At 39.7% G+C, this 20150-nt stretch overlaps 1 protein-coding gene across 2 annotated transcripts in view; it reads right to left on the reverse strand.

Annotated features, from left to right (window-relative positions):
• Positions 1 to 20150, reverse strand: part of LOC133572963 (nucleolar protein 4-like) — a 106329-nt gene that overhangs the window by 38311 nt on the left and 47868 nt on the right. For both annotated transcript variants that reach the window (XR_009810650.1, XM_061926018.1), the window contains exon 5: positions 11307 to 11451. Coding sequence is in view for 1 of the 2 variants with exons in the window: in XM_061926018.1 (XP_061782002.1) it covers positions 11307 to 11451 (145 nt within the window). In the remaining variant the exon portion in view is untranslated. The remainder of the gene's footprint in view (positions 1 to 11306; positions 11452 to 20150) is intronic.

The raw sequence follows: 20150 nt of genomic DNA on the forward strand, positions 1-20150 counted from the left end.
ACAAGAAGACATGATTGACACACACAAGTTAGACATGATTGACACACACAAGAAGACATGATTGACACACACAAGTTAGACATGATTGACACACACAAGAAGATATGATTGACACACACAAGTTAGACATGATTGACACACACAAGAAGACATGATTGACACACACAAGAAGACATGATTGACACACACAAGAAGACATGATTGACACACACAAGAAGACATGATTGACACACACAAGAAGACATGATTGACACACACAAGTTAGACATGATTGACACACACAAGACATGATTGACACACACAAGAAGACATGATTGACACACACAAGAAGACATGATTGACACACACAAGAAGACATGATTGACACACACAAGTTAGACATGATTGACACACACAAGAAGACATGATTGACACACACAAGTTAGACATGATTGACACACACAAGAAGACATGATTGACACACACAAGAAGACATGATTGACACACACAAGTTAGACATGATTGACACACACAAGACATGATTGACACACACAAGAAGACATGATTGACACACACAAGAAGACATGATTGACACACAAGAAGACATGATTGACACACACAAGAAGACATGATTGACACACACAAGTTAGACATGATTGACACACACAAGACATGATTGACACACACAAGAAGACATGATTGACACACACAAGAAGACATGATTGACACACACAAGTTAGACATGATTGACACACACAAGAAGACATGATTGACACACACAAGTTAGACATGATTGACACACACAAGAAGACATGATTGACACACACAAGAAGACATGATTGACACACACAAGAAGACATGATTTACACACACAAGAAGACATGATTGACAGGTCATTCTGGAGAGCAAATGTGTCACCTCAGAAAAAAGTGACCTGTCCAAGTATGACGACAACATTCAAATATGTTGTACGGTCTACTAATGAATCATATTCAGTACTATACCGACTCTAAAAAGTACCGGTCCCTAATCCTGGTCTCCATGGCGACAAATAAAGTAAGTTGATGAAGGTTTTTGGATATTTTTTAGAGCGCTTTAAAAGCAGAATAAGAAGAATTCCATTAGCTCCATTGTTAGCTGACTTTTGCTAATGTTTATTTACGATTTAGAAGTATGTAAGGATTGTGCATGACAGACAAAAAAGTGCAGTCCTCTTCTTCTTCTTCTTCCTCCTTCCATCCCTCTGCTAGGGGAGGAGGTTTGATTCCCACTGGCCTACTTTACTGCACTGGCACGTGTGTGTGTGTGTGTGTGTGTGTGTGTGTGTGTGTGTGTGTGTGTGTGTGTGTGTGTGTGTGTGTGAGGACACTTTCTAGGATCTCAGTCAGGAGGTGACTGAGATCTTCCGTTTGATTGGCTTAGCTCTGTGTCAGTACATTTCAGCAAGTACACGACTGTATGTGTAGTGTACCGACAGTAAGTAAGTGTAGTGTACTTAGTTGCTGAGTGTGCACATGTTGACAGTGTAGTGTACTTAGTTGCTGAGTGTGCACATGTTGACAGTGTAGTGTACTTAGTTCCTGAGTGTGCACATGTTGACAGTGTAGTGTACTTAGTTGCTGAGTGTGCACATGTTGACAGTGTAGTGTACTTAGTTCCTGAGTGTGCACATGTTGACAGTGTAGTGTACTTAGTTGCTAAGTGTGCACATGTTGACAGTGTAGTGTACTTAGTTGCTGAGTGTGCACATGTTGACAGTGTAGTGTACTTAGTTGCTGAGTGTGCACATGTTGACAGTGTAGTGTACTTAGTTGCTGAGTGTGCACATGTTGACAGTGTAGTGTACTTAGTTCCTGAGTGTGCACATGTTGACAGTGTAGTGTACTTATTTCCTGAGTGTGCAGATGTTGACAGTGGAGTGTACTTAGTTGCTAAGTGTGCACATGTTGACAGTGTAGTGTACTTAGTTGCTGAGTGTGCACATGTTGACAGTGTAGTGTACTTAGTTGCTGAGTGTGCAGATGTTGACAGTGTAGTGTACTTAGTTTAAGGGTGTGCAGATGTTGACAGTGTAGTGTACTTAGTTGCTGAGTGTGCACATGTTGACAGTGTAGTGTACTTATTTCCTGAGTGTGCACATGTTGACAGTGTAGTGTACTTAGTTGCTAAGTGTGCACATGTTGACAGTGTAGTGTACTTAGTTGCTGAGTGTGCACATGTTGACAGTGTAGTGTACTTAGTTGCTCAGTGTGCACATGTTGACAGTGTAGTGTACTTAGTTGCTAAGTGTGCAGATGTTGACAGTGTAGTGTACTTAGTAGCTGAGTCTGCAGATGTTGACAGTGTAGTGTACTTAGTTTCTGAGTGTGCAGATGTTGACAGTGTAGTGTACTTAGTTGCTGAGTGTGCAGATGTTGACAGTGTAGTGTACTTAGTTGCTGAGTGTGCACATGCTGACAGTGTAGTGTACTTCGTTCCTGAGTGTGCACATGTTGACAGTGTAGTGTACTTAGTTTAAAGGTGTGTGCAGATGTTGACAGTGTAGTGTACTTAGTTGAAGGGTGTGCACATGTTGAAAGTGTAGTGTACTTAGTTGCTGAGTGTACAGATGTTGACAGTGTAGTGTACTTAGTTGAAGGGTGTGCACATGTTGACAGTGTAGTGTACTTAGTTTAAAGGTGTGTGCAGATGTTGACAGTGTAGTGTACTTAGTTTAAGGGTGTGCAGATGTTGACAGTGTAGTGTACTCAGTTGCTGAGTGTGCAGATGTTGACAGTGTAGTGTACTTAGTTGCTGAGTGTGCACACGTTGACAGTGTAGTGTACTTAGTTCCAGAGTGTGCAGATTTAGACAATGTAGTGTACTTAGTTGCTAAGTGTGCACATGTTGACATTGTAGTGTACTTAGTTGCTGAGTGTACAGATGTTGACAGTGTAGTGTACTTAGTTGCTGAGTGTGCAGATGTTGACAGTGTAGTGTACTTAGTTGCTGAGTGTGCACATGTTGACAGTGTAGTGTACTTAGTTGCTGAGTGTGCACATGTTGACAGTGTAGTGTACTTAGATCCTGAGTGTGCAGATGTTGACAGTGTAGTGTACTTATTTCCTGAGTGTGCAGATGTTGACAGTGTAGTGTACTTAGTTGAAGGGTGTACACATGTTGACAGTGTAGTGTACTTAGTTTAAGGGTGTGCAGATGTTGACAGTGTAGTGTACTTAGTTTAAAGGTGTGTGCAGATGTTGACAGTGTAGTGTACTTAGTTGAAGGGTGTGCACATGTTGAAAGTGTAGTGTACTTAGTTGCTGAGTGTACAGATGTTGACAGTGTAGTGTACTTAGTTGAAGGGTGTGCACATGTTGACAGTGTAGTGTACTTAGTTTAAAGGTGTGTGCAGATGTTGACAGTGTAGTGTACTTAGTTTAAGGGTGTGCAGATGTTGACAGTGTAGTGTACTCAGTTGCTGAGTGTGCAGATGTTGACAGTGTAGTGTACTTAGTTTAAGGGTGTGCAGATGTTGACAGTGTAGTGTACTCAGTTGCTGAGTGTGCAGATGTTGACAGTGTAGTGTACTTATTTCCTGAGTGTGCAGATGTTGACAGTGTAGTGTACTTAGTTGCTGAGTGTGCAGATGTTGACAGTGTAGTGTACTTGTTCTTCTCTCCGTGTGAAGTGTGCCAGGATGGTGGTCCAGTAGGTGTCCATCACTCCACCAATGGAGAGCCAGACCTGCTTGTGGACTGTGGAGAGATCCAGGGACTAAGACGGCGACAGATGAGAAGATGAGATCCAGGGATTAGTCCCATCCACGGTCTGTGTGGTCCGGGGGACACCACTCTACGTCACCGCTCTTGATCCGGATTATTCCACATGAAACATCTGCCAGACCAGGAAAGTCATCCCGGGAGAGGACATGAGAGTCCGGCTTTGAGAGGAGTCTCTCCTCCAGCTTCCATCCAGGAGCTGGAGAACACTTGTGGCCTTCTATGTTGACTGTACTGCTTCCTCTATGTTCTCCATCTTCTCCATCTTCTCCATGTTCTCCATCTTCCTCTATGTTCTGCACATTCTCCATGTTTCAACGCACGCTCAGTCATTCACATGATTGATGAATCATGCTCAGTCATTCACAAACAAGGACGGGGGCGAGGGTCACCACTTTGTCAACAAATGCCTGAGCAAATTGTTTAAGAACAACATTTCTCAAGCAAGGAATTTAGGGATTTCACCATCTACACTCCGTAATATCATCAAAAGGTTCAGAGAATGTGGAGAAATCACTGCACGCAAGCCATGATATTACACACCTTGGATCCCTCAACATCAAAAAGCCACATCAGTGTGTAAAGGATATCACCACACTTCAGAAAACCACTGTCGGTAACTACAGTCGGTCGCTACATCTGTAAGTGCAAGTTAAAACTCCACTATGCAAAGCCACAGCCATTTATCAACAACACCCAGAAACGCTTCGCTGGGGCCCGAGCTCATCGAAGATGGACTGATGCAAAGTGGACCAAAGAGGGAAAAAGAAGCATGGGGATTGTTCTAGGGCAGGGGTCGGCAACCTTTACCAGTCAAAGAGCCATTTTGACCAGTTTCACAAATGAAAGAAAACAATGGGGAGCCACAAAATGGTCAACAGCCATACAGGTCACACTGAGGGTGCCCGTATAAACAACTTTAACACTGTTACAAATATGCGCCACACTGTGAACCCACACCAAACAAGAATGACAAACACATTTCGGGAGAACATCCGCACCGTAACACAACATAAACACAACAGAACAAATACCCAGAATCCCTTGCAGCACTAACTCTTCCAGGCTACATTATACACCCCTGCTACCACCAAACCCCGCCCCCTCAACCCTCCCACACATCAACCCCCCTCCCATGACACAAGTCACATGACACAAGTCACATGACAGGCGTGCTGCTAAGGAACGCCAGCAGCTACTTTTAACGCTCCTGTTTCTGGGCATCCAGCTGTCAATCATCCTGGAAGAGCTTTCTGCTGTCACTGCTGAGTGCACGGCCCCAGGAGCCAGGAGCCAGGAGCCAGGAGCCAGGAGCCAGGAGCCAGGAGCCAGGAGCCAGGAGCCAGGTGGGCGCTCACCTCTTTCACCTTACAGGTCTTTTAGTGGCCACATTTGGAGCGTGTGCACATGATTGACAGCTGGGGAGACAACTAATGGTGCTAATAGAAGAGTGCAGCACTTCCAGCACAAGGACATACGTGTGTGTGTGTGTGTGTGTGTGTGTGTGTGTGTGTGTGTGTGTGTGTGTGTGTGTGTGTGTGTGTGTGTGTGTGTGTGTGTGTGTGTGTGTGTGTGTGTGTGTGTGTGTGTGTTGCCACACATTCACAAGTCAAGTGTAAAAAAGAAGTCAATATAAAAACCTTTCCTGAGCAGCAAGCATCTTGGCAGCCTTCCAAACATGTTGACTTTCAGCTGGCTGATGATGATGTGTTGAAGTGTGATTTTTTTTTTGTATAACATTTGGTGCAACTCTTCTCATGTTTCTTTTATTTTTTATTAGATTTAGTTTTATTGTGTCATTTTCTATTGAATGTATTGCTATTATTACTAATGGTATTCTCTTATGGTTATGTTTCTTTATGAAATATTTACAATGTGTTTCATTCTAATGTGTTGAAGTGTGATGTTTTTGCAGAACATTTGGTGCAACTCTTATGTTTTTTTTATTTTGTATTATATTTTTGATTTTATTGTGTTACCTTTACTATTATTACTATTATTATCTCAATGTTATGTTTCTATTCATCTGTTATGTATCATTTGTTTTTACATATATTTTACAATATGTTTCATTCTATTTTCCTTTTTTTTTAGATGGCGGTAAATGTTGTTATTCTTTAGTGTGGACGCCTCAAAGGTGAACTTTTTACTCAAACCTCAGTGCCACGCCTTGTTTGCTTCTTGTCCACAATGTGTGTGTACAAGTGTGTGTGTCTGTGTGTGTGTGTGTGCGTGTGTGTGTGTGTGTTTTCTTTCTTTTTTTCTCCTGTAAAGCACTTTGTGTTGCCTGTGCATGACAAATAGAGTTTGATTGATTGATTGATTGACTGATCGGAACAGCACTCTGAGAGAACAGACCAGTGAAGAATGACATCATGTTTATTTACAAGTGAAGAATGACATCATGTTTGTTTACAAGTGAAGAATGACATCATGTTTGTTTACAAGTGAAGAATGACATCATGTTTGTTTACAAGTGAAGAATGACATCATGTTTATTTACAAGTGAAGAATGACATCATGTTTGTTTACAAGTGAAGAATGACATCATGTTTGTTTACAAGTGAAGAATGACATCATGTTTATTTACCAGTCAGGAATGACGTCATGTTTGTTTACAAGTGAAGAATGATGTCATGTTTGTTTACAAGTGAAGAATGATGTCATGTTTGTTTACAAGTGAAGAATGATGTCATGTTTGTTTACAAGTGAAGAATGACGTCATGTTTGTTTACAAGTGAAGAATGACATCATGTTTGTTTACAAGTGAAGAATTACGGCATGTTTGTTTACAAGTGAAGAATGGCGTCATGTTTGTTTACCAGTGAAGAATGACGTCATGTTTGTTTACCAGTGAAGAATGACATCATGTTTGTTTACAAGTGAAGAATGACGTCATGTTTGTTTACAAGTGAGGAATGACATCATGTTTGTTTACAAGTGAAGAATTACGGCATGTTTGTTTACAAGTGAAGAATGACATCATGTTTGTTTACATGTGAAGAATGACATCATGTTTGTTTACAAATGAAGAATGACGTCATGTTTGTTTACAAGTGAAGAATGACATCATGTTTGTTTACAAATGAAGAATGACGTCATGTTTGTTTACAAGTGAAGAATGAAGCCATGTTTGTTTACAAGTGAAGAATGAAGCCATGTTTGTTTACAAGTGAAGAATGACGTCATGTGTGTTTACAAGTGAAGAATGACATAACTTGGTTTTTCCAACTATGTGAGAGTGAAGGACAGCGCTGAGAAGATGTATTCATGGAATTAAAGAAATGAATCATGGGAGAAATGTGGCTAGGCAACTACGGCGCACCGCACTGACGCAGAAGGAGTCGATAACGTCAGCCAAGGATGTTGGGAAAAATACCTCAAAGGCGGGCAATTAAACAGGCAAATTCGGGGTGAAGCTGCTGATGGTGTGTTTGACTAAAAAGGAGATCCCTTGGAAGTGCACTCTCCAAAATAAATGCTGTGCCTTGTTATTACACTGCTGTGATTTGTGCTACATTCTACTGATATTTATCATCTTAAAAGGTCCTTTTTCTTAGGATGTTCCGTGTTCAATTGGTGCTGTTCCTTTAAATGCTTCTTCAAGGTAGCACAAGCAAATGATGTCATCAAAAAACACTATTTCATCACCCGCTTTTTACCTTCTTAAAACCCAAAACACTGTCAACTAGATCCATTTAAAAACATTTTAGGGTAAGAAGCTGGCAAGTCAGCCAACAGAAATGTATCATAAAATGTTTCGGTGGTATTTACCGTACATTGAAAAAGGGTCAACATTCGGTGAAGATGACATTTTGGCTAACGGGACAAAAAAAGCCCAAAGAGTCATGAGAGTCTGAGGTCAGTGACACTGCTGATGGTCCACCACTGGACCGGCGGGTGAAGTGCGGACTTGACGAGGTCAAATGTTGAGGTGACAAGATGTTTGTCATCGTGAAAGCAACTCATCCATCAGCGGGAAGACAAATATTAAATATTCATAGACTGCGCTAAGCTCCGCCCACTGCACTTAAAAGTGTGGTTAGCGGCGTCCATTACCAACTACCGCTAAGCTCCGCCCACTGCACTCTAAAGTGTGGTTAGCGTCGTCCATTACGAACTAGTGCCACCGACATGAGTCATATATTGGAATATGGGATCCATTATTTAAATTAGTTTCAACTATTAAATGAAGCAAAAATATGACTTCTTTTATCTTTGTGTAAATGTTGGACACAAAGTGTTGTCAAGCTTATGAGATGTGATGCAAGTGTAAGGCTGAAACGACGTAGTCGACGTCATCGGTTACGTAAATACGTCGACGTCGTTTTTATGCTTCGACGCGTCGCATATTTACGTCACACTGCCGTCATGGCGGAGCGCAAAGCAGATGATGCGAGCGGTGCGAGCGAGGGAAAAAAAGCACGCCAAAAGTCGTCAAAAGTGTGGGAGTATTTCAATAAACAAATGTATATAATTCGGCATTATTTCGGCCAGTCGGCTTATAAAATCAGAGCCGATCAGTTTACGTTCGCGCGCAGGTATAACGCGGCGCGCTCCTGTCTCATCTGCTGGTGCGCGAGCCCGCTAATTAGACCGCTGTGTCAAATCAAGGAGTACAAAAGACGCCAGCGCAGAGTGGAAAAAGGTTTAGTTCATTACAGATAACCCAGAGTTGTGCCAAAAGTATGTAAGATTTAATATTTCTCTTCGTGGGTGTGGCGCACCTGTTGCGCTGGTGAGATGGGAGGGGGGGGGGGGGGGGGGTTGTGTGCATGTAGCGTGCTTAGTCTGGAGGCTAAATACACACAGTGTGTTATGTAACTGTTGTTTAGTGTTGATATTCTTTGCTTAGTTTGATAAATGTTGGAGCAGTTTGCTTCATCAGGAGGGTGAAGTCGCTCAATTGGATTTAAGTGTGTTGGATCATTGGCTGCTGGTGAGGGCATAGAAAAAGGGGCATTTTTCTACCAGTAGACAGCGTTTAAGATTGAGTGTTTCACTGCTAAATTAATAATATATTTATATTGAATATGGATTTTAAATATGTATCTAAATAGGTGGTTAATTGGTTAGGTATTTATGTATTTGCATATTGGGTTTTCTGTTGCATTTATCTATTGTGTTTCTGGTGTTAAATGTATTTTATATGTATCTTGGTGCATTTATGTTGAGACAATTTATTTAAAATCTGTTTTAACTTAAAGGGAAAAGATGTGTCCATTTTCTTGCACTTGTTTAATGGTTAAGAGTTTGATAGCCTAATTAATAATTGTAAATTATGGGATTGATAATTGATTGATTTTTTACAGCATGTTAATCTTGTGGTGTTTTGTCCTTAAAGGTTTTTCACCTACTAAAGAAGCTAAAGGCTACTAAAGGCTACTAAAGACAGCTAATGACAGCTAAAGAAACTAAAGTCTATTAACACTGCTAAAGACTGCTAAAAAGACTAAAGAAGAAAAAAGAAGCTGTTTCTTGGTTGGAAAAACTGTTGCAAACTAAAGGAAAATAAAAGGAAAAAGTAACTACGGTCTGGTCTTTTGAGTGAAATCCAGAAGCCACATTCAGCATTGGTACATCCCTTCAAGTGTGGGATAAGCACAGCGAAAAAAGCCAAACACTTGACAGTTGGTGTATGCACACTGTGTCGAGCGGAAATGGCCTATCATAGCAGCACAACGGCTATGAAGGAACATTTGAAAAGAAAACACCCGACAGCGTTCTTGCCATCACCATCAACTAGTCAATCGTCCACGTGAGTATACGTTGTCATCATTACACAAAATCATGAATGTGTCATTTGTATCTGCGTTGTAAATTCATAAACTAAAACACTGTTTCGCTCTGAGAGGCGCGTTTGGCGTGCCTGTTCAGTGTTTACAAAGACGCGCTCCTCTTTAACGCTAACGTTAATTAGTTGTGCAAATACCTTTTACAACATTAACAGTTACATATACTATGTACAAACCAACAATTAACTTTCACTTTAATCATACTATCATTGTTGTGTTATTAAGCAAAATAAGCAATACTTTTACTTTTGTTGAAATGTTTACACTTGTTACAGAATATTTCGTTTTGCACTTTTTTGTATTGGATGTTTATCTTTATTTTTGCACATTTTAAAGCAAAATAAGCAATACTTTTACTTTAGAAATGCTTATACTATTGCAGAATATTAAGATTTGCACTGGATGTTTACTTTTCTATTTGCACATTAAAAAGCAAATAAGCTACTTTTAATTTTGTTAAATGTTAAAAGTTTTAAATGTTTACATTGTTACAGAATATTTTGTCATGTTGTTGTCAATGTTGACTGAGTGGCCATACTTTTTTTTTTGTAAATAAAAGCCATGCCTTTTGAAAAAACTGGCCAACATTTATTTTTTCATCTTCATTTTAAATTAAAAAAAAAATCGGTAAAAGGAAAAATAATCTATAGATTAATCGAAAAAATAATCTATAGATTAACCGATTAATCGAAAAAAATAATCTATAGATTAATCGATAGAAAAATAATCGTTAGCTGCAGCCTTATGCAAGTGTTTTTATTTGTTATAAATGTCTAATGATAATGTCAACGAGGGATTTTTAATCACTGCTATGTTGAAATTGTAACTAATATTGATACTGTTGTTGATAATTTTCATTTTTGTTTCACTACTTTTGGATTGTTTTGTGTCATGTTTGTGTGTCCTCTGTTGATTGCTGTTCTCAATGTTGCTGGTTTGCTTTTGGAATCGGAATTGTATTATTATGGTATTGTTGTGTTGGATTGATTAATACAATTTTTTTTTTAAAAGATGCTGATTTAAAAACTGGAAGGTATCATTGTGAGGCTTAAAGCTAAACAAGTGAAAGAAAATACATTTGTTGGAATAATTATGTATATATTATCACACAACTCTGATGCTTAAAGGCCGTTGCTGTAGTTATTATCAATTGTGCTGAAGTTGTACTTTTCTATCTGTGAAAGGGACAACTGGCAATCCAAGATTGCGAGTCGTCTCGTATCAGAGTTTGTGTCCAGAACATCGAGTACCATGACGCAGACAAAGCAGAGACAGCACATTTCCATTTCTGAATAATCATATATTGTGTCTAACTGGGGCTGCTGAAATGACCCCCCCTTCCTTCAGAAGCAGCCTCAGTGATGTTAACCAGGGACCTCCCAAATAAATAGAGGAGCACGTGGGCTGTGCCTTAGAGCGCAGGTTGGAACTGTAACTAAGAGTACAGCCCAATACGTCTCTCCTCATTGAGCCAAATTGAACTCTGTCTCTGCATGATTCCTTGCTTCTTGTCTGTTTAATAGATGTCATCAGTGTTTGAATCTGACAAATACGCAAGTTAGCATGCTAACGTGCTAGTGGAAGCTCCCTCCATTCACTTCCCACCACATTTTGAAACGATTCATTCTGACCATCAAACCTTGTTTTTAATTCCACAACTGCCCTGACTTTGCCACGCTGATGCCCCCCCCCCCCCCCCCCGCAGCCCGTCTAGGCAGCGCGCCAGCAGGCAGCCGAAAGCCCCCGCAGTCCCGACACAAGCGTGGCTTACCGTCGTCGTCCTTGTTGCTCGCCGTGTTGGGGTGCGTCCCGTCGCCTCGTCCCGCCAGGCTCAGCTGGGACGGCGCTCCGGCCGCCAGCCAGGAGGGCTCGCTCATGTCGGGCGGGTCGTCCTCGCTGCTCACTGAGGCGTCATCCTGGCCCGGGCACACAGACAGGAAGTGGTCACGTCGGGCGCTTAAAAAAAGGGCAGGTCGATATAGCCGGGGAGGGGCACACCCTCATGTGCTAAAAAATATCGATGTAATCATAGTAGTATCGACTATTGTACTTGGTATCATTACAGTGGATGTCAGGTGTAGATCCACCCATGGCATTTGTTTACATTGTGACGGCGGTGAGCTATTGTATCCTCCTACGGTGTGTAGTGAAGCATGTTTAGCTATTCCTCGTCCTCCAGTGATAATGCTACTTGTAAGAAGTTTACTTTGTCGCCATGGAGACCAGGATTAGTGATTTAGAAGTAGCTAAAACACTGTGGATGGACGTTAGCTGCATGTGTTAAAGCAGCTCTTCCTGAGGGTGTTTCAGTGTTATAACTTCACCTTTATCTTGACTTTTTACACCGAAATGCGTCCATTCTCCCTTTTCTGTCTACACACTGTGTCTGCTTGTAAGTACTCTGTGTGTGTGCGCTGCCCAACATGCTCCTCTGCTCCTAAAAGCAGCAATGTCACCACGTGACAGGGCACTGTCAGCCCGTTAAAAAAATAAATGGGTACCCGGTACTTTTTCAAACAGAGTATAGTACCGTTTTTGATTCATTAGTACTGCGATACTATACTAGTACTGCGATACTATACTAGTACTGCGATACCGTACAACCCTACAACAAAGAAATACATCTACTATCTAAAAATAGAATGCATTTTTGCAATTAGCAAAGGAAGGTAAAAGATAAGAATGTTATTACATGTTTATTATTTCATTTACTATCGCATCATTTCTTTCAGCAATGTTAAGTATTTTTTAAATATGTGATTTTTTTTTTTTAAACATTGAAATTCAATATGTACCACTTTCGTCATTTTTTATTATTTTTTTAACTAACATTATTTCATAATAAATTATATATATACTGTATTTCTAGCATGTTTATTTTGAAATGTGTGGTCATTTTTAAATATATTTGTGTTTTTTTTTATTCTAGCTTGTTCCAATATACCGTATTTTCCGCACTATAAGGCGCACCTAAAAACCACAAATTTTCTCAAAAGCTGACAGTGCGCCTTATAACCCGGTGCGCTTTATATATGGATTAATATTAAGATTCATTTTCATAAAGTTTCGGTCTCGTAACTACGGTAAACAGCCGCCATCTTTTTTCCCGGTAGAACAGGAAGCGCTTCTTCTTCTACGCAAGCAACCGCCAAGGTAAGCACCCGCCCCCATAGAACAGGAAGCGCTTCTTCTTCTACTGTAAGCAACCACCCGCCCGCGTAGAAGAAGAAAAAGAGCGCGGATATTACCGTACGTTTCATTTCCTTTGTGTGTTTACATCTGTAAAGACCACAAAATGGCTCCTACTAAGCGACAGGGATCCGGTTCATGAAAAGACGCAATCTCTCCATCCGCACACGGATTACTATTTCACAGCAACTGATATTCCTGTGAACCGCACTGTGGATACAACGGGAGCACGTACGGTGAATATTCGCACCACAGGGAATGAGAAGTCATCCTTCACTGTGGTTCTAGCTTGCCATGCTAATGGCCAGAAACTTCCACCCATGGTGATATTCAAAAGGAAGACCTTGCCAAAAGAGACCTTTCCAGCCGGCGTCATCATAAAAGCTAACTCGAAGGGATGGATGAAGAAAAGATGAGCGAGTGGTTAAGGTAAGTTTAAGTTTACGCGAAGAGGCCGGGTGGCTTTTTTCACGCAGCTCCGTCCATGTTGATATACGACTCCATGCGCGCCAACATCACGCTGGTTTTTAATATATTATTAAAGTTTGACTGACCTATCTGACTGTTTTTTTGACATTCCTTTAGCGCAGTTAGATGCGGCTTACAACACGGGGCGGCTTATAGGTGGACAAAGTTTTGAAATATGCCGTTCATTGAAGGCGCGGCTTATAACCCAGGGCGCCTTATGGTGCGGAAAATACGGTAATTACAATATAAACACAAATGTGTTGAATACATTTAAAATACATATTTGTACAGTTTATAATTGTTATTTGTTACTTTTAATATTTAATAAGAATGTATTTATTGTATCTTTTCTTTTAGCATAACTATTTGGCTTTTTTTCCCAAGATAAGTTTTTCTCTAAATAGTTTTTTTTTTTTTTTTTTAAATATAGTTTAATTCACACAAATGGTGTTTGTTAATTGTAAAACATCTAAATTGAATATGAAACATTTTTTGTTTTTTATTATGAGTCAATTTGAACCTTATTTAGTAATATTTCATGAATGCTATATTTAATTGCATTTCTCCTTAGTTTGCAATAATTAAATCCAATATAGCTAAAAAAAATAGAAAAATCTAGTGTTTTAAATGAAACACTTTTATTAATAAGAGCAAAACAAAATGGCGTAGACAAGAGCAGGCAGCTGACCCACATCTGTCCATCACAGCGGCCCCAGGAGGACTTTCCCCTGGAACATGGCCATGGATTACCCTCTTCCTCCTCATCCTCCTCATCCTCACTGTCATAAGAGCCAACACACACTGACCTGACAACCACAAGATGTGCTGAGTCATCATGTTGGACCAGTCTTTGTTCAACACATCGCCCTCTGCTGGATCATTACAGCATGACTCAGCACAACCACAACACTAACTGTTCAACTATTTCATAGATTAACACACACACACACACACACACACACACACACAGGATCAAGAATTAACTTATTTTTGCTCTCCTGTTGTTTTTATCATAGTATCATAGTGTGTGTGTGTGTGTGTGTGTGTGTGTGTGTGTGTGTGTGTGTGTGTGTGTGTGTGTGTGTGTGTGTGTGTGTGTGCCACGGCTAATGCAGTTAGCATGTGGACAGGCGGAAGGATGTGTGTCAGCGTGTTGGCGTCACCTCCCCAAACAGGAAGTGCTCAGTGGTGCTGATGTTGGACGCGGGCGTTGAACAGGAAGTGCTCATGGATGATGGACGTGTGACCTTGTCCGCGTGTGTGTGTGTGTGTGTGTGTGTGTGTGTGTGTGTGTGTGAAGGGAAAGCAATCAAGGCGGACCCTCATTAGCTGTCTTTGTTCTCTTTGTTGCCATGAGCCGGACCCTCGCCATCTTGACGGGCATCAACACTCCCCCGTTCATCAGGCCCCACTTCCCAGCTCCCCTCCCCCTCCTCCTTCCTGCCAACTCCCAGCATCCTCGCCTCCCGCATCATCCTCACCATCATCATCATCACCACCATCACCCCTCCCCAGCAGGACCGACCTTCCTCCCCCCCCCCCCCCCCGCATGAGGAGCGAGCTGCTCCCTCCTTTGTCACGCTGCGTCTCCACGGCAACCAGCCATTACAACAAAGATGATTCAGTGGTATTCACCGCACTCATCTTCACGGTGTCATCGTCTCTACAAACTAACACCGCCATCTTCAAAACTGCCCTGGACATTAATAATAATAATATTAATAATAACAATAATAATAATAATAGGGCCCTGCGATGAGGTGGCGACTTGTCTAGGGTGTACCCCGCCTTCCGCCCGATTGTAGCTGAGATAGGCTCCAGCGCCCCCCGCGACCCCAAAGGGAATAAGCGGTAGAAAATGGATGGATGGATGGATAATAATAGGTCCTGTTTAGGACTTTATGGGCCTGCATGCGCAACCATATTATACCATAAGAAGTACCACTTTTTTTTAATGGTAAAATTCTGAGCTGACAGGTTGTTGTTTTTTACTGTAAAATCTAAAGTCATGTTGGCTGAATTTATCAACAATGTTTACACCTGACAGTGTTGTTTATGTGCTTTATCAACAATGTTTACACCTGACAGTGTTGTTTATGTGCTCTATCAACAATGTTTACACCTGACAGTGTTGTTTATGTGCTTTATCAACAATGTTTACACATGACAGTGTTGTTTATGTGCTCTATCAACAATGTTTACACCCGACAGTGTTGTTTATGTGCTCTATCAACAATGTTTACACCTGACAGTGTTGTTTATGTGCTCTATCAACAATGTTTACACCTGACAGTGTTGTTTATGTGCTCTATCAACAATGTTTACACCTGACAGTGTTGTTTATGTGCTCTATCAACAATGTTTACACCCGACAGTGTTGTTTATGTGCTCTATCAACAATGTTTACACCCGACAGTGTTGTTTATGTGCTCTATCAACAATGTTTACACCCGACAGTGTTGTTTATGTGCTCTATCAACAATGTTTACACCCGACAGTGTTGTTTATGTACTCTATCAACAATGTTTACACCTGACAGTGTTGTTTATGTGCCCTATCAACAATGTTTACACCCGACAGTGTTGTTTATGTGCTCTATCAACAATGTTTACACCCGACAGTGTTGTTTATGTGCTCTATCAACAATGTTTACACCCGACAGTGTTGTTTATGTGCTCTATCAACAATGTTTACACCCGACAGTGTTGTTTATGTACTCTATCAACAATGTTTACACCCGACAGTGTTGTTTATGTGCTCTATCAACAATGTTTACACCCGACAGTGTTGTTTATGTACTCTATCAACAATGTTTACACCCAACAGTGTTGTTTATGTGCTCTATCAACAATTTTTACACCTGACAGTGTTGTTTATGTGCTCTATCAACAATGTTTACACCTGACAGTGTTGTTTATGTGCTCTATCAACAATGTTTACACCTGACAGTGTTGTTATGTGCTCTATCAACAATGTTTACACCTGACAGTGTTGTTTATGTACTCTATCAACAATGTTTACACCTGACAGTGTTGTTTATGTACTCTATCAACAATGTTTACACCTGACAGTGTTGTTTATGTGCTCTATCAACAATGTTTACACCTGACAGTGTTGTTTATGTGCTCTATCAACAATGTTTACACCTGACAGTGTTGTTTATGTACTCTATCAACAATGTTTACACCTGACAGTGTTGTTTATGTGCTCTATCAACAATGTTTACACCTGACAGTGTTGTTTATGTGCTCTATCAACAATGTTTACACCTGACAGTGTTGTTTATGTGCTCTATCAACAATGTTTACACCTGACAGTGTTGTTTATGTACTCTATCAACAATGTTTACACCTGACAGTGTTGTTTATGTGCTCTATCAACAATGTTTACACCTGACAGTGTTGTTTATGTGCTCTATCAACAATGTTTACACCTGACAGTGTTGTTTATGTGCTCTATCAACAATGTTTACACCTGATACATATATATATATCCTTGGTGCCCTAAAATCTGAGCCCTCCTTTAAGGCAACACTTGCCTTGACCTTAAAGAGTTACAATTGAAGGTCTGCAACATTTCTCTTTTCTAAAGTCAATGTGTACATCTACTATATGATCATTTACATCAACTATATGATCATCTACATCTACTATATGATCATCTACATCTACTATATGATCATCTACATCTACTATATGATCATCTACATCTACTATATGATCATCTACATCAACTATATGATCATCTACATCAACTATATGATCATCTACATCTACTATATGATCATCTACATCTACTATATGATCATCTACATCTACTATATGATCATCTACATCTACTATATGATCATCTACATCTACTATATGATCATCTACATCTACTATATGATCATCTACATCTACTATATGATCATCTACATCAACTATATGATCATCTACATCTACTATATGATCATCTACATCTACTATATGATCATCTACATCTACTATATGATCATCTACATCTACTATATGATCATCTACATCTACTATATGATCATCTACATCTACTATATGATCATCTACATCTACTATATGATCATCTACATCTACTATATGATCATCTACATCTACTATATGATCATCTACATCTACTATATGATCATCTACATCTACTATATGATCATCTACATCTACTATATGATCATCTACATCTACTATATGATCATCTACATCAACTATATGATCATCTACATCTACTATATGATCATCTACATCTACTATATGATCATCTACATCTACTATATGATCATCTACATCTACTATATGATCATCTACATCTACTATATGATCATCTACATCTACTATATGATCATCTACATCTACTATATGATCATCTACATCTACTATATGATCATCTACATCTACTATATGATCATCTACATCAACTATATGATCATCTACATCTACTATATGATCATCTACATCTACTATATGATCATCTACATCTACTATATGATTTTTCTGAGCAGCTGGACATGTATACATTTTACACGATTAGGAATTGTTACAAATAAGACTCAATCGAAAATAGATTTTTTTTCCAGCACTCCCAACAACAACAACAACAACAACAACAACACCAACAACAACAACCGTACATTGTACAGTAAAAACATTGGTACTGTTTTTCTATTTCCATTTATATGCTGTAAAAAAAAAAAACAGCATTGTGCATTTTATGGTAACATTTTGTCAACTGTTTTGAACCTAAAACAATATCATCAATCAATCATTGTGTAAAATTGCAGGTTCCAAGTGGTCCTTGATGGAAACGGTTCAGGACAGCGACTGGGAACCGGACGACACATGGCGACCCGAGCATGGAGGTCTAGCATGAAGCTAAGGCTAACGTGCTAGCTGACAAAAAAGGTGAGTTGGAGCCTTCAGACGTCAGAGATTAACACGCTGAGCTCACCTTAATCCAGTCAGTCACTAATCTCACCCATCAACTCTTTACCTTCACCACTCCACCATTAGTCCTGGCTTCACCTACACCCTGTTATTGTTATTGTTACTTTTCACCTACACCCTGTTATTGTTATTGTTACTTTTCACCTACACCCTGTTATTGTTATTGTTACTTTTCACCTACACCCTGTTATTGTTATTGTTACTTTTCACCTACACCCTGTTATTGTTATTGTTACTTTTCACCTACACCCTGTTATTGTTATTGTTACTTTTCACCTACACCCTGTTATTGTTATTGTTACTTTTCACCTACACCCTGTTATTGTTATTGTTACTTTTCACCTACACCCTGTTATTGTTACTTTTCACCGACACCCTGTTATTGTTATTGTTACTTTTCACCTACACCCTGTTATTGTTATTGTTACTTTTCACCTACACCCTGTTATTGTTATTGTTACTTTTCACCGACACCCTGTTATTGTTATTGTTACTTTTCACCTACACCCTGTTATTGTTATTGTTACTTTTCACCTACACCCTGTTATTGTTATTGTTACTTTTCACCTACACCCTGTTATTGTTATTGTTACTTTTCACCTACACCCTGTTATTGTTATTGTTACTTTTCACCTACACCCTGTTATTGTTATTGTTACTTTTCACCTACACCCTGTTATTGTTATTGTTACTTTTCACCTACACCCTGTTATTGTTATTGTTACTTTTCACCTACACCCTGTTATTGTTATTGTTACTTTTCACCTACACCCTGTTATTGTTATTGTTACTTTTCACCTACACCCTGTTATTGTTATTGTTACTTTTCACCTACACCCTGTTGTTGTTATTGTTACTTTTCACCTACACCCTGTTGTTGTTATTGTTACTTTTCACCTACACCCTGTTATTGTTATTGTTACTTTTCACCTACACCCTGTTATTGTTATTGTTACTTTTCACCTACACCCTGTTATTGTTATTGTTACTTTTCACCTACACCCTGTTATTGTTATTGTTACTTTTCACCTACACCCTGTTATTGTTATTGTTACTTTTCACCTACACCCTGTTGTTGTTATTGTTACTTTTCACCTACACCCTCTTATTGTTATTGTTACTTTTCACCTACACCCTGTTATTGTTACTTTTCACCGACACCCTGTTATTGTTATTGTTACTTTTCACCTACACCCTGTTATTGTTATTGTTACTTTTCACCTACACCCTGTTATTGTTATTGTTACTTTTCACCGACACCCTGTTATTGTTATTGTTACTTTTCACCTACACCCTGTTATTGTTATTGTTACTTTTCACCTACACCCTGTTATTGTTATTGTTACTTTTCACCTACACCCTGTTATTGTTATTGTTACTTTTCACCTACACCCTGTTATTGTTATTGTTACTTTTCACCGACACCCTGTTATTGTTATTGTTACTTTTCACCTACACCCTGTTATTGTTATTGTTACTTTTCACCTACACCCTGTTATTGTTATTGTTACTTTTCACCTACACCCTGTTATTGTTATTGTTACTTTTCACCTACACCCTGTTGTTGTTATTGTTACTTTTCACCTACACCCTGTTATTCAGCCCACTGCAACCATCACTTCCAACACAAGGGGGCGTGGCCAGCAGGTGACCATTACTTTCAACCCAAGGGGGCGTGGCCAGTGACTGATACAAAGTGGAAAAGTGTTCTGTGGTCTGACGAGTCCACATTTCAAATTGTTTTTGGAAACTGTGGACGTCGTGTCCTTCGGACCAAAGAGGAAAAGAACCATCCGGATTGTTCTAGGGTGAAAGTGTAAAAGGCAGCATGTGTGATGGTATGGGGGTGTATTAGTGCCCAAGACATGGGTAACTTACACATCTGTGAAGGCACCATTAATGCTGAAAGGTACATACAGGTTTTGGAACAACATGTGATGTCATCTAAGCGCCGTCTTTTTCATGGACGCCCCTGCTTATTTCAGCAAGACAATGCCAAGCCACGT

This window comes from Nerophis lumbriciformis, linkage group LG01 (genome assembly GCF_033978685.3).
Source record: "Nerophis lumbriciformis linkage group LG01, RoL_Nlum_v2.1, whole genome shotgun sequence".
NCBI classification, from domain to species: domain Eukaryota; kingdom Metazoa; phylum Chordata; class Actinopteri; order Syngnathiformes; family Syngnathidae; genus Nerophis; species Nerophis lumbriciformis.